Genomic DNA, 26,881 nt, shown 5'->3' on the forward strand with positions numbered 1-26,881 from the left:
AATTTGCTGGTATCTTTTATTATCTGAGTGAATAATATGAATGGATAAAGAGTCAAAACATACCAGTTAACTCTTTCATTCCACAAGACGTACTTGTAAGTCTTTTTAAAATTAGGCCCCGCCTACCAAGGACGTACTTGTACGTCTAAGTCTTTTTTTTGCGTCATAGAGGAGGAGGGTCTGATGCAATCTGTGAATGAGAATAAGCCGTTTGCATTGTAAATCATGTAAAAAAGCGACCAGTAGGTGGCAGTGGTGGCTCCCATGCTTGAAATGCATACTTTTACAAAAAGCTCTTTTTTTCCGTTTTTTGCCCAGAAATCGTCATTTTCATGAAAGTTAGCCATTTTGTAATGCCGATTGCTGAAGAATGGAAAAAGATTTATTTTGATAGACTCCATGTTTATATAGCATTAGAACCAAATATTCTGTGGGCCTTGCAAGATCAGTCAAAATCCAGTAAAACACTGGAATTAAGGGGGTTGCTCCAGTGAAAATGGCTGGGATGGAATGAGTTAAGTGTCAAGGCTTTTTAATCCAGGTTACCAATTGTGCTCTTTTGCTGTACCTATGATCAACATCTTTCAAAGTATTTTTAAAATCATGATTCAGATCATGGATGGGTGTTTTTAAAAGCTTGTTCTTACACAATATGCTCTTTTAGTAATTTCGTAAGGCAGTTTTAATTTTTTTTTTATTTTGCTATTTTAATGTACTCAGCTGTGTTTGTAACTGCTTTTAAATTGTGTACATTTAATGACACTATACGAATCATATTGAGTTATGTTGTATATGAAATGCACTACATTTGATTTTTTTTACAACTCCTAGGTCCTGCCTAGGCACTGGTAAATGTATGAAAACAATTGTAAAATGCATGTTTCTCATTAAGCCCCTTTTTATAATATTCTCCTCGATTTGGTATCATTTTTAATGTATTCATTTATTTATACACAGTACTTATTTATTCATATATTTTTAACCCCCCCTCCCCCCCCCCAAAAAGGAGTATTTATCGGAGGGATTTTACAGCATGTGTTTACTCCTGTGATGATCAATTTTAGAGGCATTACCCAAAAAAAGTCATAAATGTTGTTCATGGTAAATGAAATAAGCCGTGCACGTGAATTTGATAACTTGCTGGAGGGTATGTCAGCAGCATTTTTTTATTTTTTTTTTTGTGAGACTCATAAAGGTGACAGAAGGTTAAAAGGCCCATATTGTTAGAGCCATTTCCCTGTCAGTGTCTTCACTTGGCCGTGTGTGGCTACAATATACTGCATATTGTCACTGTATATTATAAACTTTGTGTGCAGAAAATAACACAGCCGTTGTGCTAAAGGTGATAGATGCACAAGGAGTCGAATTTTTATAAAACCAATGACAGAGGTGCATATTCTCCACCATATTTTAAGAAATTGTCCCACCAAATAGATTTTGAAGTTCTTTATTGTGAAATTAATGAAAGCAAATTGTAGTGATGAATGTGGTGACAACACAACCACTCAATGCTTAGTTGGCTCACTGAGAATTAAACCATGTTGAGTGTATGGGGATCTTAAAATTAATATAGGCCTGCACACACATCCAAAAAATGCTGGGTTGTTTTGTAGGGGTTATGAAATGTTATTTATTTATGTATGTATGTATGTATGTATGTATGTATGTATGTATGTATGTATGTATGTATTTAATATAGGCCTGCACACACATCCAAAAAATGCTGGGTTCTTTTGTAGGGGTTATGAAATGTTATTTATTTATTTTCTTTGTCAAAATCACACAATCCATTATGGGTTACTTTCTCCACTTATTTTAATCATATTTACCTGTTATTTTTGGGCGTGTACAGGGAACATGCTCAGGTTTGTTTTCCTATTGTATTTTTGTATTTGAACCCATTTGGAAATGATGAAATGTGGAAGAGTCCAAAGAAATCTTCTAAATCGACAAAGCCACCTAATCTGGCAGCCTCGGATGAATAGCGTGGACAGATAAGTGTGCCACATGCATGTTTCCAGCATGTTTATTAAGATGGGTTCTTTGATTTATGCACATTTGATTCTTACTCATAATATCGCACTTGCTCTTTTGTATTGTGTTTTTCTCTTTCAGACTGGTACAAACATGGTGGAGCATTTATCTTAATGAGGACAACATATCGAGACACTAGTCTTAAGAAATACCCAAAGCAGTGCCAACATGTGCGGGAATTACCGTATTTTTCAAATAATAAACTGTTTTTTTCCAAACTTTGAACCCTGCGGCTATTCATGTGATGCCGTTTATTTATGGATTTTGACCAATGAGCCATCAATAGATTTAGCCATTCTTGTTACATCCGACCTGTGATTGGCTGGCAACCAGTTCAGGGTGTGCCCAGCCTTCTGCCCGAAGGTTTGGAAAATGAATGGATGGATGTAGGTGAAACAACCCAGAAATGTAGTCGATTTGATCAAACATTTTGGTCAAATATTTAACTCAGCTGTCGGGTGAAATTTGAACAACCCATTCTACTGGGTCAAATTATTCATGAGATGCTGCTATAATCACCCAGCGGCTGGGTTAAACATAAACCAGTGTTGGCGCTGGGTCATGAACCTCACCTTTTAAGAGGCGAGGCTGAACAGAACAAAAATCTCCTAGCCACACTTAAGTATAGTGAGCTATGACATCATGTTTGTGTTCTGACGTTGTCTTATGTGCGCCGTGCATATATTCATGACACAAAACACAATAAAACTTCAAGTCGTAGGCATAGCTTGATGGCTAACAGCACGTTGTAGTGGTAGAAATGGGCCAAGTTATACAATACATTTAAACAACACATCTTTATTTATATAACACTTTCACAACAGCTGGAGCTGTAACCATCATTAAGGAAGCTGTTCCTTGGTTGTCATCTTGCCCGAGTTTCAGCACTGCCCCCCCGTCCCAAAAAAAATCTGGATTACTGCGATGGTGAAAAAGTTTTGTGATAAATCTCAGCAATCCAGTCCTAAATTGTGAGTCAATCTTTGCACATTTTCAATACTTGTTTTATTAAGTAATGTATTTACATGACAATGGTTTTTCGTCTAGAAATCAACAAAATACTTGAGCAACGGTAATGGGGCAAGCTTGCTTACCCTCGCAACTATGCTGCCAGCTCACCGCTGATGTAAACAGTGCATCATCGGATTGACAAGCGGTGTTATTTTTTTTCCTTGGGTTTTTTTCCCTTGTTTTGCTTTATTTAGCGAGCAATGTTGTGTTAATCCTGTAACCAATCAAATGTGTAATTGGCCACGAAGAAAACTGTGTGATTTCATTTTATTTTTTTTTGCATATGGATATTTGTACTTGATAGCCATTGCTTTTGACGCGGGTTTGGCTCAAGTCGGGAATATGAAAAATATTTACCAGACCATTCCTGATTTCAAATCAGTATTGGCATTGTGGCAAATGGGGAATGCAAACCATGTAAACCCATTTGGTTATTAAATTGGATTATTATTGTGATTTGTAAAATTATTCCACAGAAAATGCTGAAAAACATCTGTCAAAAAAAGAACAATAATCGTATAAAAAAATCATTCAACAGCTTATTTCATACCAAACCTCATAAATGCGGGGCTACAGGATAAATGCCCCCCCACACACACACACACACATCCACATGGGCACACAAATCCTATATTTAAAAATTCTATGTCCTCATCACGGGGCTACTCAAAGTGTGGTTGCGGGCCACATGCGGTCCACGAGCCGCCATTTGCCCATCCCTAGCTACTCAAAGAATGAAACAAGAAATGTTTTTGAAAAAAAAAGTTTGAGCAAAAAACTTACCAACTGCCTCTGACAGTCCATAAACACGTTGGCCGTAAGCATCTGTTTTGTCCCAAATGAAGGTGTAAGCAAGATTTGGCTGAGCCGGGAACCATTTTTGGAAGAGACGTCCCACCACGGCCACCATCAGATGAACCTAAAGAAGGGACGAGGTAAGCTATGTTTTCCTTAATATATCTTGACAAATTATATTTCATATCTCACCTTCATCAGGTTAAAAGGTATTGATGACTGTGTCATGGTGATTTTGAGGACTGGCTTGTATCCTGCAGCTCTTGAACTCAGGTAGATCAGGTTGAGATCACTTCCAGGGATTGTGGTTTCTTCTTGTAAAACCTGTAGATTAAAATAACTCGTTAGCATGTTCGCCAAACAGTGCAAAGGTCATGAGTTCGATTCGGGGCCCGTACACTCCTGTATGAAGTTTGCATGTTCTATCCGTGCCTGCGTGGGTTTTCTCTGTGTACTCCAGTCTCCTCCAGCATTTCAAAAACATGCATGGCAGGCTGATTGAACACTCTAAATTGTCCCGAGGTGTGATTGTGAGTGTATGGTTGTTTGTCTAAGTGTGCCCTGCAATTGGCTGGCAACCAGTTCAGGGTGTACCCCGCCTACTGCCCAAAGACAGCTGGGATAGGCTCCAGCACGTCTGCAACCCTCATGCGGATGAAGCTGTTCAGATAATGCATGCCATAGATTCAAGATTAATAAATAGTGAGAGGGAGCCACGCTTTGTTAATTTTTGGTTGAAAACATGGCCACGTCCTGTTGGTAATGAAATCTGGCTGCACTTGAAACAGCCTTTCAAGTAATGTCTCCTAAACAGCAGGGGAGAGTCCTCAACTGTGCTACATCTTTGAAGGCATGTTCAACTACATATTTTATCAGGTGCACCTGCAGGTGAAGGACAAGCAGGAGGGCTGCTTTGATTTCGATCATGACGCACGCAGCATGCCAGCACCTCCTTGACCTGTTGATATTCACAGTGACTTTCATATTCATTCATTTTGCTACATTTTTATTGCACACCGACGAGTGACTTCTTTCATTTTTGCTCACTGCACCTAAAGACAGAAGCGATGCAGAACGAGAACGTGCATATGCAGATGAGCATATGTTTAAGTATGCAATTAACTCTTTCACTGCATGTGTGGGTTTTATTGAGTGTAACAGCAAGAGTTGAATGTCACCTTGTGTGGGACCTGAAGGGGTTAAGCATTTGGCAGAGATGACAAATCCAGGTCTGGGACGTAAAAAAAACTGCCACAGTTTGGCTTTAGCCACAGATGCTTCTACCCAACCGGCAGGTAAATGAGCTTGTTTTTGCCAGGGTTTTTACTTTCCGGACCTGGATTTGCCACCTCTGTTTGGCAGCTATATAAAACAGAATAAATTGGGATGTCAGTAGTCGGATAACTCAGAGCTGTTGGAATGTAAGGGCAACCATCTAACAAAGCCATTGAGAAAATGAGAAAGAATTTAAACAATGCAAGCACTAAGCAGCAGTAGCTCAACTGAGAGGGCTTTGAAATGGAGGGTCACTGTTTGAGTCTCGCTGCAAGGGGAAATAAAAATAGAGACCAACAGGCTGAATAAGTGTACGATATACGAACGTTACATGATGCATAAACAACGAACTGAGAACAAGTATGTTTGTTAATTGTTCTTCAGATAACTATACTATAGCATAAAGAACACGCTAACAAGTTTACCAAACCATCAGCGTCACTCCAAATCACTAAATCCAATGAAATCTGCATCTTCGGTGTCCCTTTTAAAGAACTCCGTGAACGCCGTAGGTAGAAGATGCGGCGCTTCCTCTTCTACGTCGCTTACGTCAGAGTCAACGTCAATTGTTTTTATCAGTTACTGTTAATGAGGAAAGTATCAACACAGGCTTCGAGCACCCACATGTGAAATGATATAATGTGTTAATCATCTCACACATGAATCGCAAAAAGTCGCACCCCTGTCCAAACTATGAAACAAAACTGCGATTTATAATCCCGAAAATACGGTACTGTACGTTACTACATTAAAAACATCAGCCAACAACATCAGAATGAGACACGCTAACAACAATGCAGTGTTTTGTGTGCATATGCACATGAGCATATGTTTCAGTATGCAATTAACTCTTTCACTGCATGTGTGGGTTTTATTGAGTGTAACAGCAAGAGTTGAATGTCACCTTGTGTGGGACCTGAAGGGGTTAAGCATTTGGCAGAGATGACAAATCCAGGTCTGGGACGTAAAAAAAACTGCCACAGTTTGGCTTTAGCCACAGATGCTTCTACCCAACCGGCAGGTAAATGAGCTTGTTTTTGCCAGGGTTTTTACTTTCCGGACCTGGATTTGCCACCTCTGTTTGGCAGCTATATAAAACAGAATAAATTGGGATGTCAGTCGTCGGATAACTCAGAGCTGTTGGAATGTAAGGGCAACCATCTAACAAAGCCATTGAGAAAATGAGAAAGAATTTAAACAATGCAAGCACTAAGCAGCAGTAGCTCAACTGAGAGGGCTTTGAAATGGAGGGTCACTGTTTGAGTCTCGCTGCAAGGGGAAATAAAAATAGAGACCAACAGGCTGAATAAGTGTACGATATACGAACGTTACATGATGCATAAACAACGAACTGAGAACAAGTATGTTTGTTAATTGTTATTCAGATAACTATACTATAGCATAAAAAACACGCTAACAAATTTACCAAACCATCAGCGTCACTCCAAATGTCCCTTTTAAAGAACTCCGTGAACGCCGTAGGTAGAAGATGCGGCGCTTCCTCTTATATGTCGCTTACGTCAGAGTCAACGTCAGTTGTTTTTATCAATTACTGTTAATGAGGAAAGTATCAACACAGGCTTCGAGCACCCACATGTGAAATTATATAATGTGTTAATCATTTCACACATAAATCGCAAAAAGTCGCAGCCCTGTCCAAACTATGAAAAAAAACTGCGATTTATAATCCCGAAAATACGGTACTGTACGTTACTACGTTAAAAACATCAGCCAACAACATCAGAATGAGACACGCTAACAACAATGCAGTAGAATTGGGTGGTGTTCATCATTTGAACTGTCTGGGGATATCACATTGTCATTTAAAAGATTCATTTGCGATCCATTTCTTTTGGTCATTTTTACAAATGTTTGAATGTTTTGCTCACACGCCGACCAACGAGTGCTTTCTTTTGACAGAAGGTAGCGTTTCTTGGGAGAGGACGCAGCTGCTACTGGCATCTGTGATTGGGTGAATGCTTTGTATGCAGGTGCAGAATGCGCGGATGGCTAGTTTGACACGATTACACCAACATTAACCATTTGCAGGTGCTACAATTTAAAAAAAATAACAGAAATATTGTAGACAGCATTTTATGATGAATTTGTTTTTTTTTTTTTTTCCTGGAACATTTACTTTGTGCATGCAATACTTTGTTTTTCTTTCTACCCCTCCCCCGCCTCCCCTTCATTTCTGCTGCTGAAGATTGCAAATGTCCCCAGTGTGGGACAAATAAAGGTTTTCTTATCTTATCTTATCTTATAAAATGATTTTCAGATTTCTGTTAGGCCATGATCAATCATTTGTCATTGAATGATCGAGGATGTGGAATTTACAGCTATATACGCACCAGATTTTTACGGCGCGAGAAGCACAACATAGCCCTATCCACTTGTCCATCGGAAGACCATTCTTCGATCGAAAATAATACGTACATTTTCCTCCAAAATACCAAAATATTGTGCTTAACTTGAATTAACAAGGACGTTCGTAAAATTGAGGTTCTACTGTGCGTGTATGTATATCATTTTTACGAGATCATTCGTGGAGAAATGTTTGTCTGTTCATTCTAATGACTAAACCGGGCCCGAGAAAACATTTTCATTTGGCGGCATTAAAGTGGAAGTGCCTGAGAGAAAGTTGTTTTCAATCCCTCACTGCACCAACCAGTACAACATGCTCCCAATCTGGCAATTGGTGGATGGCTAAACGATGTGTGGACCTCACGATCATCAAAGTTGCCCTTCCTTGATCTATTTTGATGAGATCTGTTGTATTATTTTATGACTGCACCGATGCCTTTTCATTAGCCACACATTGAGTGTGTATTGTACAGAAATTGCATCCCCTTTTAAACAGGCCTTTTCACCACGCTCCTCCTTTTCTCTAATGGATTTAGCGCCACCAAAGCTGAGCATGTGCTTTTGATCATCAATCCTCTCATGCGTTTTTCCATTTGCACACAAGTTCATTCTCCTCCAACTTCACACAGGCAGTCACTTAAACTTGTCAAATAAAAACAGAGCATGAGTTCAGGCTTGCGTTCTTCCTGTGCTTGCATGGTTTTCTCTGGGCACCTTGGCTTCCTCCCACATCCCCCCAAAACTGCACGCTAAGTCCACTGAAGACTCTAAATTGTTTTTAGTCTGAACGTGAATGGTTGTTGTCTGCCCTGCGTTTGACTGGCAACTAGTCCAGGGGACAAACGGTGTCGAAAATTGATGGGCGGATAATTCAGGTGTTTCCGACAATATACAATAAATGCATGCAAGCCACTTGTTTGACCATGTGTTTCATTTGCTTGTGTGGACAACGTAACATAAGAAGATGGTGGACGAGTACACAAATCCATAAAATTCTCTGGGTTTTATGCCCTCAATCCCATTTGCAACCACACAAGCAGTGTAACCTTTCTTTATGTCCACTTTCCGTCCTCTTACACACGTGTGCCCAAATGTACTGTATGTGTGTGTGCGTGTGAAATTATGACATTCCTCCATGATGACCCTCAATTGCCAGCCAACTGAAACGTACTATTAGGCCTTCGGGCAATTTGAAGCAGGGTACAGGGTGGGGCTCTGCGCATGTATGCATGTGTGTGGGTATATACAAATACTTTCCAAGAACAACCACTCGAAAGCCACATAATCCTCAACTGTTGTAGCCTGGACATGGAAAATGAATCACCCTTCCTATTTAATGCAGTATTAACATCCCCATTTTTATATTTACATGTATGACTTCATATAACATGGGAGTTATTCAGCTCTTATCTAGTCAAACGCAAAGGTAAAGAAAACAATATTCCACAATCAGTAGATTGTCTTTGTGTGAGAATCGGTAAGCCAAACTCCAAAAAAAACAAAACAAAAAAAAAAAAAAACCAATCTGTTCTGAATCGTATTGGACGAATGCCATCTAGTCAAACGCAAAGGTAAAAAAAACAATATTCCATAATCAGTAGATTGTGTGAGAATCGGTAATCCACACTCCAAAAAAAACAAAACAAAAAAAAAAAAAACAATCTGTTCTGAATCGTTTTGGACGAATGCCTGTAGAAATGCGTGTAGAAAACAGTTTAGTCCCTCAAAAGAGAAGGAAATCAGTCAAAACACTGACAAAAAAAAACAACAACGCAGATGACAGATGTCTGCAGTGAATCTTTTTCACATGAGAACATAACCTTGAGCTGCTCTGAGCCTGTTTTTTTTTTTTTTAAATATTCATTGAAAAGTCAACACCATATGCTGAAAAAAACGATAAATGTCATCATGTTTATGCACTGTTGGGCATGCGAGCATGATGAATGGAGCTAATTTGTTGCTCTTTATTAACATTTTAATTTGAACACTTTAAAATGTCATATTTGTGCACGGAGAGAACCCAAGACCACATCCTTGCCCCATATGTCCATCCAGCCTCCTATTTAATATTTCTGACCTGGGTTTCTGGTATGATGGGGCCATATTCAGGTGAGCTTCTGTAGAACATTGAGAGCGGGGGTGCAACAATGACAGGACCGGGTCTGACAAAACCACTCAGGTCACAGCTCGGAATGTCATTCTCCTCCTGAAAGAGAAGTCGTTTGTGCGTCAGACTTTTTTCATTATTAATCGTCACTTCAGTGACTATGCCACAATGACACGACACTGACAAGGTATCTACAATATGAGGTGCGTCGGCAAAGTTACAGAGATTCAAGAAAGATTAGACTTCATAATTTCAAATCCGAACCAAACATTCTGCCATTTAAAGAAACCTTCCAAAAGTTCCAATGTTCATCCCCAGCCTTCTCTGTCACGCCTTAATGCAACACAAATGCTGTCCTATCGGGTTAACAAGAATAATAGAGTTTATGCAACCGCCTTGTTGTCATAGCTTCTGCATTTTCATGGGCAAATTTTTCAATAAGGCAAAAAAAACAGTGGAATTGAAAAGAGTGTTAAGCTTATTCTATACTTGGCAAGCATCTGTGTCTGAGCCAGTAATGAACATGGACACAGCTCACCTTCTTCATGGCCAGAGTGTCCATCACATAGAATACGTTCCAAGGCACCCACACAGTTCGGTACTGGGTCAAGAACGGAGCACGTTCAAAACTTAATGTCAGGGATGCTCCACCATTGGCCAGTAAATCGAACCTGCAGCACAATGAATATGAATATAATTAAAATGAAAAAATTTCAGATGAATTTGACATTTTTCAAATTGTTTAGAATATGAAACATTTGAGCATTCAACTGGGGAAATAAAAATAGGGGAGTAATAGCAGAACCATGTCAGGTAAAAAAAAATGTAAGAGAATGTCTGCTTTTACAGGCATTTCACTCTGTTTACACCTTGCATGCATCCTCTTTACATGTGTCCCCCCCCCCACACACACACACAAACACACAAACATAAGCTATAAATAGAAGCAAAAGCCCAAAAAACAGTTCTTTATCTATTTTGATTAACATTGTGATCTTAAAAAACATTTTGACTGGCAGTCTTTTTAGTGTTCACAACGACAGGATCACAAAATTCTACTGCACAAGTTTGACATAAATATAAATCAGCAAATTATAAATCAGATTACAACAATAATGCAAACAAATCTGTGGCTTTATCTCATCAGCTTTGCAGGTTCTGATATGTTAACATATGGATTGTATTTCTTATCCATTGAACTTATCTAGACACCATATAAATAAGTAAATGAATTGCTGCCTGTGCGACTGTGAAGTCGATTTAGAATTTGACAAATTGTTCAGCCCAACATCTGAGTATGTGTTGCGCAACGATTGATTGTATCACTTAATATAATTAATTTTAAAAGAGTTAAGCCTCCATACACACACTCGCACATTCACTCACATCTCTTCTGCTGATGTGTTTGACACACAGCTGAAGGGTAAAAAAGAATGTGCAGCATCACAACTGGTAGCGGGTGACTGTTAGCTAACACCACTGATCAGGACTTTTTAATTTAATAGCAGGTCTCTGTCTCCAGCCTTTTAAATTGCAATTCATTTTGCTACTCATTTTTTTTTTCCAAATTGGTGGCGGTTCACACAAACATCGAATGAGTCGCCAGCTGATCACTATCTACAGTCATAAAATAGCGGGTGTCTGTGAAGTTTGGCCTCCGCTTGGTGACTAACATTCTGATGGTTAAGGATAAAATACAGGCTAATATGTCTCAGAGATACACTCACTCACTGCTTTTGACAAGCACACGAGTCAGATAAAAAGGTAACGCCCGCAGCCATTGACGAGTGTAGTCGTCAGACATGTTTTTTCAAGGGGAGGGGAAGAAGAGGCACTGTTGCAGCCCCGCAGCCAAAATAGAGTTTAGGTAATAATTTTTATCATGCATAATCACCAGTAAATAGAAGCATTGCACCATTTAAAAAGTGAAATTGTCCAGTATGAGTTCACATCTTGTTACTGACAACTTTGGTGATTGTTTTTTTTTCGCTCAAAACACTGCTACCAGTGCATGTTTTACACCAGGAACCCTGTATAGAGTAATGGGAGCCTCTTAATGGATGAACTTCACTGTTTGCATTGACAAATCAGAGTATATTATTTCAGTAAAGTGAATTGTGACCTACAGAGGCTTTAGGTTTACATTTCGCAGTAATTTTTTTACTGATGGGTTTTGCGTTCGTTTTATTGATCATGGTTCTGACAACATGATGGAGGCGAATATTTAAGAAGTACTCAGAGACCATTGTACTCAGTACACAGTACTCAGAGACCAAACTCAGAGACCATAAATAAGAGACCATTTTACATTGATGACATGTGCATGTAACCCTTCTCCCACACTTATTGGAACAATCACATGCCGCCATGCACCAGGGACGGACAAATGCAGTCCCTGACCACATTCTGAGTGGCACCTTGACTAATTTACCACCCCCAACAGAACATATAAGATGCCGATAAACATCTACTAGTTAATGTCAATGTTCTGCTTGATATGTTCGTTTTCATAAAAAGCTAATTTTCTCCGGATTCTGGAAGAAAAGGCTGACATTTGTAACATCTTGTGATGCTATGTTCTACTGCTTATTACCAAAGAATGGAAAATAGTTGAATCGAACTTTCAAGAAGGGATTATATTCTTTCAGTGTCAGTACAGCATGATAGTCCGTGGGTCCTAAAAAAAAATCTGTGAAAATGCTCAAAAAGCTGGCAATATGGAGTTTGCTATAAAAAATGGCTAGTAGTGAATGAGTTAATGTAGAGCTTCACATGAAATCACTTACATTAAGGTTAAGTTTAACATATGCAGAATATCATACGCTTATATACGCACATGCCATCTTTGCGTGTGACAGTGTATCCGTGTTCAGGGTAGTGGACAAATGACACATTGACTCCAATCAGGGGTGTTCCATCTGCTGTCAAAACTTGACCCCGGATTATTGACACCAAGCTGGAAAAGAAGAAATCAGGATCGTTATTTGCTCCACCTGAACTTCGGCTGCAAGATAAGGCTGCTCTTTTATTATTCACATTCTTTTGAAGAAAATGCATGAAACTTCTTATATTTTGAAACAGCATAACTTTTGCATTGTTAATTCAAAATGTGCATTGATTACTTTGTTAAATTAATGAAAATTAATTAGCAGCTCCAATGGGGAAGCTCAGACTTCCCTCTCCCCAGCTACTTCTTCAAACTCTTCCAGGGGAATCACAAGGCATTACCAGGCCAGCTTTTAGACATAGTCTCTCCACTGTGTTCTGGGTCATCCCCATGGCCTCCTGCCGGTGGGACATATCCGAAACAGCTCATCAGGTAGAAGTCCGGGAGGCTTCCAGATTGCCCAAGCACCACTTCATCTGGCTCCTCTCATAGTGGAGGAGCAGCACCTCAAGTCTGAGTTCCTCCCACATGACTGAGCTTCTCACCCCATCTCAAACGGAGAGCATAAAAACCCTGCGGAGGAAACTAATGGCCGCCTCTATTTGTTGTCTTGTTGTTTTTATCACGACCTACAGCTCATGACCATCGGTAAGGGTAGGAACATAGGTCGACGGTAGAACTGAGCGCTTCACATTTCAAATCTGCTCATTCTTCACCACGACACACTGATACAGAGTCTGCATCACAGCAGAGGCTGCACTTTATCCGCCTGTACTTTTCCTGCTCCATTGTGCACTCACTGGTGAACAAGACCACAAGATACTTAAACACCTCCACTGGGGGGAGAATCTCATCCCCAACCTGGAGAGGGCACGCAACCCTTTTTTCGCCTGAAGATCATGGTCTCGAATTTAGAGGTGCTGAATTTCATCCCAATCTCTTCACACTTGGCTGCAACCACTCCAGTGAGAGTTGCAGACTGCGGCTCAATGAAGCAGACAGTACCATAAATTGCAAAAAGCAGAAATACAATACTGAGGCCACAAAGCCGGATTCCCCCAACCCCCTCGGATGCACCTAGAAATTCTGTCCATACAGGTTATGAACAGAATCGTTGACCAAGGGCAGCCAATGCAGAGTCTAACCCTCACTTGAAACAAATTGGACTGGCTATTGGCAATGCGGACCAAAATCTGACACCGGTCGTAGAGGAACCAGTTTTAGGAGATTCGGTACCCTGTACTCCTAAAGCACTCCTCAAAGAGGTCCCCGAGGGACATGGCCGAACTGCTTCTCCAAGTCCAGAAAACACGTGTAGACTGGTTGGGCGAACACCCGTGCACCCTCGAGGACTTTGTCGAGGATGAAGAGCCGGTCCACTCTTCCAGGGCCAGGAAAACCACACTGAATTTGACATTCGACTTTCTGATGGACCCTCCTCGCCAGCACCTCTGAATATACCTTACCAGGGAGACTGAGGAGTGTGATTCCTCTGTATTTGAAACACATCCTTCGGTCACCCTTCTTAAAAGGAGAGACCACAACTCCGGTCTGCCAATCCAAAGGCACTGTCCCGGATGTCCACACAATATTGTAGTGGCATGTCAACCAGAACAGCCCCAAAAGATCCAGAGCTTTTTGGGACTCTGGGCGGAGCTCATCCAGCACTGGGGGTTTTCCACAGAGTAGCTTTTCAAACACCTCATTGACTTCAACCCTAGAGATACGAGAGCGCACATCAGAGTCCCCATGCTCTGCTTCCTCAAAGGAAGGAGTGTCGGTGAAATTGAGGAGGTCTTCAAAGTATTCTCTCCACTGACTTGCAATGTGCCAAGTGGAAGTCAGCAGTGCCACATCTCCATCATACATTGTTTTAATGGTATACTGCTTCCCCGTTCTGAAACACCAGATGGTAAACCAACATTTCCTCTGGTACCTATCAGCTGTCTCCAGAGTCCCACAGGCCACAAAGGCCTGATAGGACTCCTTCTTCAGCTTGATGGAATCATTTACTGTCCACCAGCGGGCATGGACCACCCCACAATTCCGATCGGCTGCCTCAACAATGGAGAAGCGAAACAGTTCTGCCAGAGTTGAGGGTTGAAACTCCGACAAGGGATTCAGTCAGACGTTCCCAGCCAACCCTAACAATTTATTTGGGTCTGCCAGATCGGACCAACATCTACCACAATCTGGGCCAACAAACCCCCAGGTGCTGAGTAGTTGACAGCTCTCCCCCGAGTGTCCACAACAAGTGGCCATAAATCCGATGACATGATCGCAAAGTCAATCATTGAACTGTGGCCTAAGGTGTCCTTGTGGGCCCCATTGGTGCAGGTCTGGCCACCAGGTGGTCATCAGTGAGCCCCACCTTCAGGCCAGGCTCCAGAGAGATGACCCGCGTCTGGGCAAGGAAAAACTGAGTCCAACATTTTTATTCATTATAACGCACTGTGAGCCGTGCTTTGTCTGGTCCTCATCTTGGCTTCATCTTGGACCTGTTTGCCAAGGATTCCCTGCCAGGGGCATAAAGCCCCAGACAATTGAGGGACAAGGATTATTGAGACACACAATGTCCTCCACCATGGTAAAGTGATGAATCATTGAAGGGCCAATTATTCCCTGAAAATTACAAATTGTTATGGCAATTGCGAATAACTGTTTTTGGGGCCTATTCAGCTGTCCATTTGTTTTACTAATACTACGAACATGTTCTGAAGCAAGCTCTTTGTAGGATTATGTGACCTACTAAGAACTGATGATTTAAGTGAAAATTATTTTTAAACTGATCTGTTTGAAAACTTTTTGGGAAAATATTGCTGGACTTTGCTGAACAATGTGCACACACAATTGCATTTATTGCGTTACAACACAGCACTGTGTAATGCCTACAGTTTTTATATTGGACATGGGCCTCTAGATCATCATGATTTAGAACACAGATGGAATAACTCATTTGGCACTCGTGATAGTACATTTAGGATCGTATTTTTCAGACCATTAGGTGCACTCTATTATTAAGTGCAATATCACTGAACAGATGTGTTTTCAAACATTTTCATACATAAGGCGCTATGGGTTGAAAGACGCATTGTCTTTGTGAAGCATTGTATGGTAAATAATTTACTGTAATTGTACCATACATTTATTTTATAGATTTGGCGCTATTATGCTAGGTTCAGACTGGGTATTGGCATATGTATTACTTGCTTTTTATCACTGTGCAACTACAGTTTGCTTCGAGGATAAAAGAGGTTCGGAGTAGGAAAAAAAATGTTTGAACATCACGAGTCAATCTTACTTTGGCAAATGCGAAATTTATCTTGGTTGGCAGTTCAATAGCTGTAAACAAGTCAGTGCAGTCACTATGATCCAGCCTTTTTTGCTCAGTCCCAGCAGCTATTGGAAGCTGGCTGCGTCATTTACCTTGTGGTGTCACATCATTGAAAACGCACTGCAAGAAACGTTCAACTTGAGTTCGGTCTGACCACAACATTTGGCTAGTAGGACTACATTTCCCATGAGTCTTGGACTCGGAAGCAGGAAGTAGTTCTGATCCCGGAATGATGAAAACATGAACACCTGCTTGTGAATAGATGCAGATGAGAACGAGAATGTGAACATGATTCGAAGGACTTTGTATTCAAGACCGGGAACTGAAAAGCCAACATTCATAAATACATAAGGCACACCCGATTAAAAGGCGCATTGTTGATTATTGAGAAAATTAAATGATTTTAAGAGTGCCTTATGGTCCCAAAAATATGATACATATATTAAAGTACTACAAACTATACTATGCATCTTCATATATGGCCCCAGCAGTCAAGTCTTTTAGAAATGAACCTTCTCAATCAATCTTTCATGGAATACTGAGAGATTAAGTTCAGTTTCATGACTACATTGTATAAATAAAAAAGAAGAATGTAAAATGTGAATCTGATCTGCCGGATTTTTCCAAGAGTGCAAGGGTGTGCCATATGGTCAATAACAATCCTAAACGAATGACATTCACTGAGATAATGATATCTTACAACAGTGTGAATTGCTGGATTTTTACCTTTTATTGAATGGACTGTCACCGGAAATGACATGAGTGGACTCAGGACCAAGGAGGAAGTGGATGCGCTGGTAGAAAGACCTGGCAGCCTGAATAAAGGACAAAATGCAATCAAAATCCAAGAGCAAAAACAACACATCAAAGAAACATTAATGCTTGCCATCTTTATTGTGACTGAGAAGATGTTTAATTATTTTCCATTGGTAATCAACTTTATGATTGGCTGTCCAAACCTGCTGAGGAGCCAGTGAAGAAGGGGACTGGCTCAGTACTACCACTGGGTCTGGTGACCCTTTGCAGAACAACTGGCTCTGACAGGAGGGCTGCAGACAGCAGTCTGGATCCATGCAATCAGTCAAGCCATCTGAAACACAAAAAAACAAGTTGTTATTTCACAAACCTTGACGAGAGTTTCGGACTTGAGAATTATTAGCTGAAGTATAGGAGGATATCAGACAGAAGTTGAAGTTGGTTATAGGGGAAAATATTTGGGAGAAAGAATGTGAAAATAAGCAAGAAGAAGTAATGAAAGATGGCGATGGAAATTAGGAATAATTAGCAATCCAGCAAGAACAAAGTAATGGGAATCGGGGAGGAGTAGATGATATGAAGCAGATGAAGAGTATGAAGACATGAATGGATGGATAGAAAGAGTTACATCAGGTAATTAAATCTGGACTGCTATTTTGTCCCACTGAGTTGATGAAACCCAGGTGTACATCTGGTGACTACCATTGAAGTTTACAAACACACACTCAAAAAAAATGACCCAACATCTCCCAGGCTCATCTATCTTTTCACTCTTTTCTTAGCCGCATGTTGTTTCTCCAGGTCTTAAAATATCTGCTACATTCCCAGCCAACTTAGTCATGGCTTTTGGCTTTAATGCTGTGGTTTCGAGCAGCATCTGCTGCTGTTTTTTTTTTTTTTTCAATTATTCCAGTAAAGATTCCTGTCTACTCTTCATTCATGCCTACAAACTTTCTTTGAGATAACTTTGTGTTTTCACGAGTCCATCTGCCTTGCAAGGTTAGTACACACCTAAACCAATACTGCTTCACGGGATCATCCCATCCAGAACAACAGGTCTTCCTAACATGATTTTTTTTCAGCATCTTAGGGGGTTTTCAGTACAATCTGTTGGACTTGTGCTATAAACTACAATATGTCCAATTCAAATTTCCAAATTCAACACATTTTCGCTTTAGTATGGGGAGCAAATTACTAGGACGTTACATGTGTTCTGCCTTCTGCAACAGTCCTCCGATTCAATTTGCCCATATAATTGTCTAGTACACAAATACCATTCATCCATTTGAGTCGGTAGGTGAGCATACCTCCTTCATTGTCCTTGCCATCAGTACAAAGGGTTTCCATGGCGACATGACATCCTGCTCCTCTCCATCCTGACTGACAGATGCAGTGCCAGCCACTTGCCTCTAGGGTACATCTCCCATTGTTGTTGCAGAGACCTGGACATCCCTCTGGGCAGGTCAAAAAACACATTTCCAGAGTTAGAGCAGCATGAATGGGATGGGATCACTGGAGGCCAGTAGGGTGTGAAATAGGCTTCAACCAATATACATTTTGGAAAGTTGGTGGAAATGGTAAATCACTATGTGAAAAATGAGAGTGTTTCCTTCACCTCAGCAAAGCCTGAGGAACTACAGTAAGGCTATCACAGGAAATGGAAATCCATTCAAAGAAAGAGCCCAAGTTGAGTTGGCAGCTCCTTGAAATATGATATGGGCACACTGAAGATGTTTCATATACTGTTGGGTCAGACCCTCCTAAAAAAATTAAAGCGCACTTCAGACTCAAGCTGATGAAACAGAAGCACAATTTTGTGATCTACATCATTAAGTTATTTAACACAGCAACTGTTTGTAAAAAAGGAGAAAAAAAAAACATATTGGGCTAACAAATCATTTAAAAATATAGTATGCCGATCAATGAGTAGAATGCGACATATGCTTATGCTCAAGGTATAAATTAGGCAAGAATTATTAGATGCATAAATGAGAAATTATTTGTGCAAACAGATTAGTCCAATAATCATGGTAGAGGAAAGTACTGTATACATATAGTCAATGTATACAACAAAGAACCTCAAACACAATCCATTCCATGATCTGGGTAGATTTGCGTTACCAGTATTTTAATTTCAATGTTGTTTTGCATTATATATCGACAGTATTGAGGGTGACATGAATTACTCTACTCTTTGGCACACACTCTCATCACCATAAACCTTTAAATGCTCATAAAGCATATAACCCTCCAGACAATTTTAATGTTACCCTTTGCACGGTTTAGTTGCGAAAACAATACAATACATAAAACCGGCACTGTGGATTTATTATAGTATAATAGCTCCAATGCATTCTAGTTACCTTGATAATCTGACTACAGAGTTAATGTATAATAATTTTGAGGGAAAAAAGTTAAAAAACATGTATTTTGTATTTTGGTTTACAAATTTACCTGGGAAAAAGGTATTTGCTAGAAAACATAGAACATTTCAATAATAAGGCCCATATACTGTGCATGATTAAAATTAGAACAAAAACAAACAAACAACAACAACAACAAAAAACACCTGTCTTCAAAAACCCATATTGGTTCAAGCCCAATGTGTGGAACAAAAATGTTCTATTGTAAACCACCAAATGAGCTCAATTAAATCACACGTGAGACAAACACTGAAATGTTGTAGTTTCACATGAACCGCTTGGATATCCTGCAGCCAAACAGTACATGTAGTGTAGTGGCTTTAAAAACAAATTATTGTTGAATTACACAACACGGCGATGGAAAATACAAGAACATGATTTAAAAGTGTTACCACAAAACATATTCTCCAAATCCAAGTTAAATTAAAAACCAGGCAACCAGTTGAACCATTAACCTTTCCTCAAGATGAAGTTCATTTGTTCCATCAACACCGTTTTCTTCAACTCATTAACACTGGTCTGCATAAAAAAACAACAACAACAATACATAGCAATGCTAAAGAAAAACAGGAACCCATGGGGCAAGATGACTTGTTTCTTTTTTGATGCAAACCAGTGTAATGTATGCCAGTGTGGGAGGGACAAATCACAGGTTTGAATCCATGTGAAAACACAACCGGCAAAGAGAGACACATAAAATCTGAGGATGGTCATATGTATGGGACTGCATGCTTTAAAGACTCTACTCGATGCCTCTGTGAAGCATTCCATGACCGCAGACTACTCAGAGAGACTAAATTGCAAAAACAAGAAATTCAAAAACAAAAGCGCTGAAGAGACAGAAATGGAGGAATGGAGCTTTAGGTGAAGAAGGGTGGAGGCACAGGACAGGGTAGCGTGAAGACAGAGGGACAGCAAGTGGCTAACTGAACACAAACATGTACATCAGGTCCCCGAGTGCAAGAGAACAACAACGGCACATTTTAGACTCTCTGTGCTGTGTGTGAATATCGACAGTAGGACGCACCATTCCTAACCAGGAAAATAATGACCATACATAAACATTAAACTAATATTATTAAAAGACAATTACAAAAATAAATACGTATAACATGAGAAACATCATAATGGTGAAGCAAAAAAAAAAAAAAAAAATACAATTACATGGAAGAGAAAAACTAAAGAGACATACAAACAAACATAGCATTGGAAGTACTTTGGGACATTCAAGCCTGTAAACGAGCCTTTGACATGAATAGATTACCTTTATATCCTGAGAAAAGGAGAGGGCACGAGGAAGAGAGGGAGGAAAATTAGGGAAAAACGTAAATTGAACAAAAGCAGCAAATACACTCGGCAATGAACAGAGAGATGGAATCTGCAGCCAAAAGAAGAGAACAGTAGGAAGAGCTGGGGTCATGGCAGTGCAGCCACCAAGGAAAGACTGACAAAGAAAGAGGAGCAGTCACTATTTCTGATGTCGGCATTCAGACACAGATAAAAACGAAACGTTTGATTTTGCTCCCATTTTTCAGACGCTCAGCTCAAAAACAATTACTTTTTTCTATGTACAGAAAAGGTCTAGTTCACTCCAATATTTTTCACAAATCTGTCTAAATCTGTGTCAGTGAGCACGGGTGCTTTGTCGAGGAAATCCAACCACTCACCGGGATGCTGTTTGGACTGGGATTTTTGCAAAAGTGGCGGCATAGACTGCCCATAACAAAAGGGGGCTCTCAAATGTGCAGTTTTACTACAATGGGGCTCCGGGAGTGTGGGGCAGGTTCAGACGACCAATCAGAATGTCATGTGACCACCATTTGCTCCACACAGTGCAATACCTTTGCGTAGAGTTGATTTGGTTGTTGACTGTGGTATGTCGAATGCTTTCAATGGCTGTGCCAAATTGTTGTGGAACAAGCTGTTGTGTGCGCTGATCCAAAGGATCCAAAACCCACTGAATGGGTGACATGTCTGAGGAGTATCTTGGCCATGCAAGAACTGGGCTGTTTTCCACCTCCAAGCAATCATGTACAGATCCTTGCAATGACGTGCCGTGCATTATCATATGTTGCAACATGAGGTGATGGTGGCGGATCAATGGCAAAACAATTTTCCTCAGGATTTCGTCACAGGGATTTGTGCAAACAAAATGCCTTCAATAAAATTCATCTGTGTTTGTTTTTCACAACATACGCTTAGCCATAAAATAACCCCAGCCACGATAGGGAACCGTGATCCACAGCATTGACATTAGCAAAGGCCTCACCCACACAACGCAAATGCCACCTGAGAAATGAACATTCACTTCATGAGTAACAGCTCTGGTGAACATTCCCGCAGTCAGCAAGTCAACTGCGTGCTCAAAACCTGCGACATCTGCGGCATTGTGACGTGTAATAAAACTGCTCATTTAAGGCCCGCTGCACACCACGTGATAAGGCCGAACCTGACTGGGTGGGTAGATAGATAGAGAGAGAGAGAGAGAGAGAGAGATGCTTTTTGTGGATGTGAAAAAGTGTTCTTTGAATACAGCTCATGAAAATGAAAAATAGGAGCAGGGACCAAAGTGTTGACTTTTTGCTTAGTCTGTATCGCCTAAACAAAGAGTCATGAAAAAACAGAAAAGAACATCTGAAGTAATCTTAAAACCGATGAACTGATATGTCAAACTGTAAGCTTAAAGTGGAAATGAAAAGACAGGCATCCCAAGACATACAAAGGAGACAATGAGCATTTTGTTGTATAATAATGAAATAGTGAAGACCCCTATCAAGTCCTAAAATGTTAAGAACTACAGTTTCTGCAAAAATGAATGAATGAATAAAGAAATAAACAAACAAACAAACAAACAAACAAACACATAAATGTGTAATTGTGATGGAACAGTGCGCCTAAAGCTGTTTGGCTAACATATATGCTTCAAGCTCAAAATTAGCTTCACGTGATTCAAATACTGCCACAGCATGGTGAGTCAATTTTATACAAAGAGAACATCACCAATAACAAAAATAGAGTCTACCAAATGCTTTGTAATAGATAAATAAATAAACAAATAAATAAACAAACGTGACCGACAGCTGTTCAAGTGCGATTACGCGGGAGCAGAGCATAACAACATCAGAGGGACAGAAGGCTAAAGCTTAGAACAAAAAACAAACGCAACAGCAGGGCCAAGACGTCATCAACTATATCAGAAAGTTAATAACTTTGCGTGATAGTGAGCTGGTCGAAAGAAGGAAAATATTTGCCCTGGCTACCCTGAGGCTACTCTGAATAAATATTACAAAGTTCACCATAATACATCTCGATAATTTACCTTTTCAAGAAAGGCAGAGTAACAATGGATACGACAGTGTGTTTACATTTTTCACAACCCTTAAAAAGGGGGATGGGTCATAATTCCAGGTCAATGTACTAAAAACGAAGAGGTAATTTTGGAGCCACTGACAGGGTGGGTTTTCAGGTGACAGCAAGGATACAGAAATTAGTCGCCACTAAGGTGCTTGTGTTTGGATGGAGATCACATTAATAGCAAACTTTTAGAAAATGGAAAAAAATAAAAATGTTACTGTTGTACAGTAAACAGGAGGGATAACATTGAATTTGGAAAATGTGTAGCTAGCAGAGGATATTAAACACATTGTAAATTTTACTTCAAGATCAATTGTGAAACGCTAAAAGTTATACATTTTATTTCTGTCATCGTGGGAACAGAAATCGTTTCCCCTGCACTAGTGTAAAGCAGTGTTTACAGCTTTTCGGATAAAACAATTCAATAATGTGTGGCGGCACATGCCCAGCCCCGCTAACCTGAGCTGACCACACACCAATGGAATCGCCACACTTTCCATTCCTAAAAGCACAAAAACGTGCAATATTCACTTTCTTGGAAGATATGTTGATGACAAAAAAAAACCAAAAATATATATATATCCGTATGTGTAGAATTATATAATAATGCAGGAGGGATGGTGCTGCTCTGTGAGGAAAAAGCACAATAGAGTGTTCCATTTTGACATTGAAAGTCTGCCAACTGAAGCAGATTTTGTCAACAAGAAGCCTTTTCATCTGAGAATTTTCTTCAGAAACAAGCATGTTATTGAACAAAGGGGCATTTATGAACCAAGGATCCGCTCTATCTACTGTATCACTGAGTCAAAAATTTCATAAAGAAGCTATTGGGCAAGTAGGAATCATATATTTTTTTTTTTTGTGAGTTGCAAAGCAGCAAAATGCACATGCATTTCCCATGCATTTTTTCTGCCCAAATCAAGTAAGCAATTTATTGTGAAGGGTAATGTAAAATGAATTCCAAATTATTTCGAAGGGAGTGGGGGGTTGGGGGGTCTATAATTTGGGGATTTTCTTAATCTCATTATGGTTTGGTCAGTGTACTCCTCACCCAGAATGTCGGAAATTATTGCCCCACTTCTAAACCCCAGTCAAACACGAAAAAGGTATTACATGAGGTGGATTTGGTGATGGTTGCATTACATTTATCTTGTATTTATTTAGCAAGATCATAATTGCCAACAGATGCGTGCTTGAAAAAAAAAAAGCAATAGTCAGAGCATTGTGATGGGAAAAGCAACGAATGAGAAGAGAAGGAACGACCGGTGGGAGAGGTTAAAGGAGTACAGTACCTTTTACTCTAATATCCGGATTGTGAGCTTTTTAAAGAGAAAGAAAGAAAGAAAGAAAGAAAGGAAGAAGATAAAAACAAAGTCTTTAGTGCAGACTACTGGCTGTTTGGGAAAAAGAAATACCACCATTTCATAGGATATTAAATCAGTTACTCAGCATGTGATGTCAGAAGTAAATATCAAATATGACATGAAGTTTGAGAAAACAAATAAAGGTATGTTAATTATAGAGGTTTGTACGATCAAACAGTTGGTCCAGATGAAACAAATCCTAAACACGACATTAAATTCATTTTGGTTCAGTACAGTAAATATGTGCAAGTAGGAAAGCAGATGCTGGCTGTGTCGTCATCTAAAAAGGACAACAATTGAATGCGGAAACAATTCCACAGTGAGGTCAACACTTCCCAAAGTCTGTGTGATGTGCGTGTGATGTTTCGAAATGATAGGATTGAAGAAGTCTTGTCAGTTTTATGTGAAGCTGCTCATCAGCTTCAGTGTACAATCTCTCTAAATAAACAAGGGGCTTGTTGGCTCAGCACAAAATGGATTTCTCCTCATCTTGTTGTTCTCTGTCAGCATCCTGCACACTGTGAGTCAGTTCAATGTGTGTGTTTAAGTGATAATAACTGACACCAATTCGCAGCTACTTGACAGTGAAACAGTTGCTGTCAGTCTGTTTGACAACAAATAGCATTTTAAGTGGCGGCTTCGGTCATGCAGTCCCAAATGTTCAAGCTTGTTAAATGGTATTTTTTCTTCCAGCTATAAACCCTTGTTTGGTTACTGTTTTTTTTCTTCTTGCATTTACATTTTCAGAAGTGTTAGGAGGACCATGTCACTTCAGAGAAGAGCCATTCTGCTACAGTAACAAACACGGTGTTGTAATTTAAAGTTGAGGTCGATAGACTGCAGACTGAAATATGGTTGAGAGAAATAGGAACAGCCTACGTGCTTTTACCGGAGATAGGCATTCCGTCCTGGACGGATGCCCATTTTGGGGATGGAGGATGAGATGTTTTTTTTTTTTTAAAAGGGCGAACTAAGCAAGGATGGAAGTGAGTTTTCGTCCATCCCTTTAATCATCCCTAACCGGGTCAAGTACTTACGGACGCCCATTTCACTAACTACTTTCATCTGAAATCAGACCGTGTATAAAAATGTGCAGTCTGTACCTCAGGGACCCAGCACAAATAAAAAGGACAACGTGGGATTTACAGTAGACAATAGAATAGGTCTTAATGTCATGAAACAACGTAAAATTTACTTCTCATGTGTGGAATTGCGTGGAAACATTTTAAAGTAGTATTGGGGCATCAGTTGCTCATCTGTAAGGGCTTTGGAACCGGAGGGTCACGGGTTTACGTCCTGCTATGGACAAATATGTGGAAAAAAATGGCAATTGGTGAGATGGTAGTCTGTTAGCTGGCTACTGTTGTGGCGCCCTTGACCAAGACACCATCCCCACCCCTAGTTCAAGTGGTGCAGCTCTGTTTCACTCTGAAGCTCTCCTAGACCATCTTCAATGTGTTTTATCTGGTTGTTTGTGGTGTGTAGCGTATGCAACACAAAATAAACAGCAGAGTGCATGTTGAATTTCCTTTGTGCTATTATGAGTTCCATAAATTAAGAATTAATTATTCTTTCTAGTTTTTCTGCTCCACTGCATTTTGTTCGTGTTCATGCAATTGTGTGTGTGTGTGTGTGTGTGTGTGTGTGTGTGTGTGTGTGTGTGTGTGTGTGTGTGTGTGTGCGTGCGTGTGTGTGTGTGTGCAGACAAGATGGACTTACCGATATTACAGTGTTCCCCAGTCCAGCCCTGGTCACACTCACACTTGCCCTCCTTGCACACCCCATTCTTGCTACACAATGGGTGGCAGGCCTTCTGATCGCAGACAGTTCCAGTCCATCCCTCCTCGCACCGACACAAACCACCATAACAAATGCCATGACTTCCACAATCCACTTCGCACAACTCTGTTGAGAGAATGAAAATATATTCGATGATTTATAAATGATATATGCATTAACATGCAACACAAAATCAAGAGCAACGGTAAGTTAAGCGTGCTTGATGTGGTTATGGTGCAGGAAGACCACTTTCTTCCTACTTACAACTAATGCATATTTTCAGTACATGTACTTTAAAAGGTGACGGGTAATTGCTAACTCCTAGTTACCATGAGTTTGAATGTGATTGATTAGTTTTAAAGACTGCCGAATATCCAATTACTGGATGAGTTTTGCACATTTGTGCATGTCAGTTCTTTATTTCTCCTTTGTCTCGCTGTTTTTTTTTTTTTTTTAATAATCATATACTAGGGTGACCGACAGGGGCAAATGGCCAAACGCTGCAAACACAAAGATGCAAACTAAGAATGACACAAAACAACTGCAAAACAAAAAAGCTGCAAGTACAAAATGCTTGCAAAGATGCAAACAAATACATTAAACGCATGAATGTAGAAAAACACAAATGCAAGAAAGAAATGCTGCAATCATAGCAACAAACATTACAAACCACAAAACAAATGCAAAAAAACAAAAAAAAAAAACAAAAAAGGCTGCAGGAATCCAAGTCACATCAGCTCCAAAACGGCAGCATGAAAAAAATTATGCAAGTTCACACCACTAAACGGAAATTAGCCAGGCCACTAGGGGGTCACCAGTCCTGTGAGACCAGAACTTTCCCATTTTCTAGGCTCACGTGAACTTCCACTTACCACCGTCCTTTGTTTATCGTGTAATTGTACTCACTGTATGTCTTGCGTAAATTAGACATCGTACAAGCTTTTACAAATGCGGTTCGCACCATATCACTACGCTGCTCTATTATAGTATAGTCAAAGATAACATCCATGAAAAGAAAAGAAAAAAGCCATGAAGTATAACGTACATTTTACTTTCTCCAAAAGAAGGCAAATTGCAGGACCTACTAATCGGGCAATCATGCTCATGTTTTTCCAGAGGATCTGGTCTCACAGGACTGGTCCTGCTCAGTGGCCGAGCAAACTTTTGTGGCGTGAACTTATATAATTTTGTTTAATGCCATCGTTTTTGAGTTGTTGTGTTTTGGATTTCCGCAGCCTTTACTTCCACTTTGTTGCTGTCATTGCAGTTTTCTTTTGTTTCGTGTGTGTGTGTGTGTGTGTGTGTGTGTGTGTGTGTGTGTGTGTGTGTGTCTTTTTTGTTTGCACTTTTTTGTTTGTTGGCAGCATTCCTGTGTTTGCAACGTTAGTCCATTTCTAG

The 26,881-nt window shown here is 40.0% G+C and overlaps 1 protein-coding gene across 7 annotated transcripts in view; it reads right to left on the reverse strand.

Annotated features, from left to right (window-relative positions):
• tenm3 (teneurin transmembrane protein 3) overlaps nt 1-26,881 on the reverse strand; it is a 329,661-nt gene that overhangs the window by 76,706 nt on the left and 226,074 nt on the right. For 4 of the 7 annotated variants that reach the window (XM_019879750.1, XM_019879747.1, XM_019879746.1 and 1 more), the window contains 11 exons: nt 25,424-25,609; nt 23,633-23,659; nt 20,251-20,259; nt 17,871-18,017; nt 16,767-16,897; nt 16,534-16,622; nt 12,423-12,542; nt 10,125-10,257; nt 9,557-9,685; nt 4,033-4,164; nt 3,829-3,964 (listed from right to left, as the gene is read on the reverse strand). In XM_019879750.1, coding sequence (XP_019735309.1) covers nt 3,829-3,964; nt 4,033-4,164; nt 9,557-9,685; nt 10,125-10,257; nt 12,423-12,542; nt 16,534-16,622; nt 16,767-16,897; nt 17,871-18,017; nt 20,251-20,259; nt 23,633-23,659; nt 25,424-25,609 — 1,239 coding nt within the window. The remainder of the gene's footprint in view (nt 1-3,828; nt 3,965-4,032; nt 4,165-9,556; nt 9,686-10,124; nt 10,258-12,422; nt 12,543-16,533; nt 16,623-16,766; nt 16,898-17,870; nt 18,018-20,250; nt 20,260-23,632; nt 23,660-25,423; nt 25,610-26,881) is intronic. The other 3 variants (XM_019879749.1, XM_019879748.1, XM_019879752.1) reach the window with 1 other exon arrangement.

Source organism: Hippocampus comes, unplaced genomic scaffold (assembly GCF_001891065.2).
Source record: "Hippocampus comes isolate QL1 unplaced genomic scaffold, H_comes_QL1_v1.1 scaffold158, whole genome shotgun sequence".
Lineage (NCBI taxonomy): Eukaryota > Metazoa > Chordata > Actinopteri > Syngnathiformes > Syngnathidae > Hippocampus > Hippocampus comes.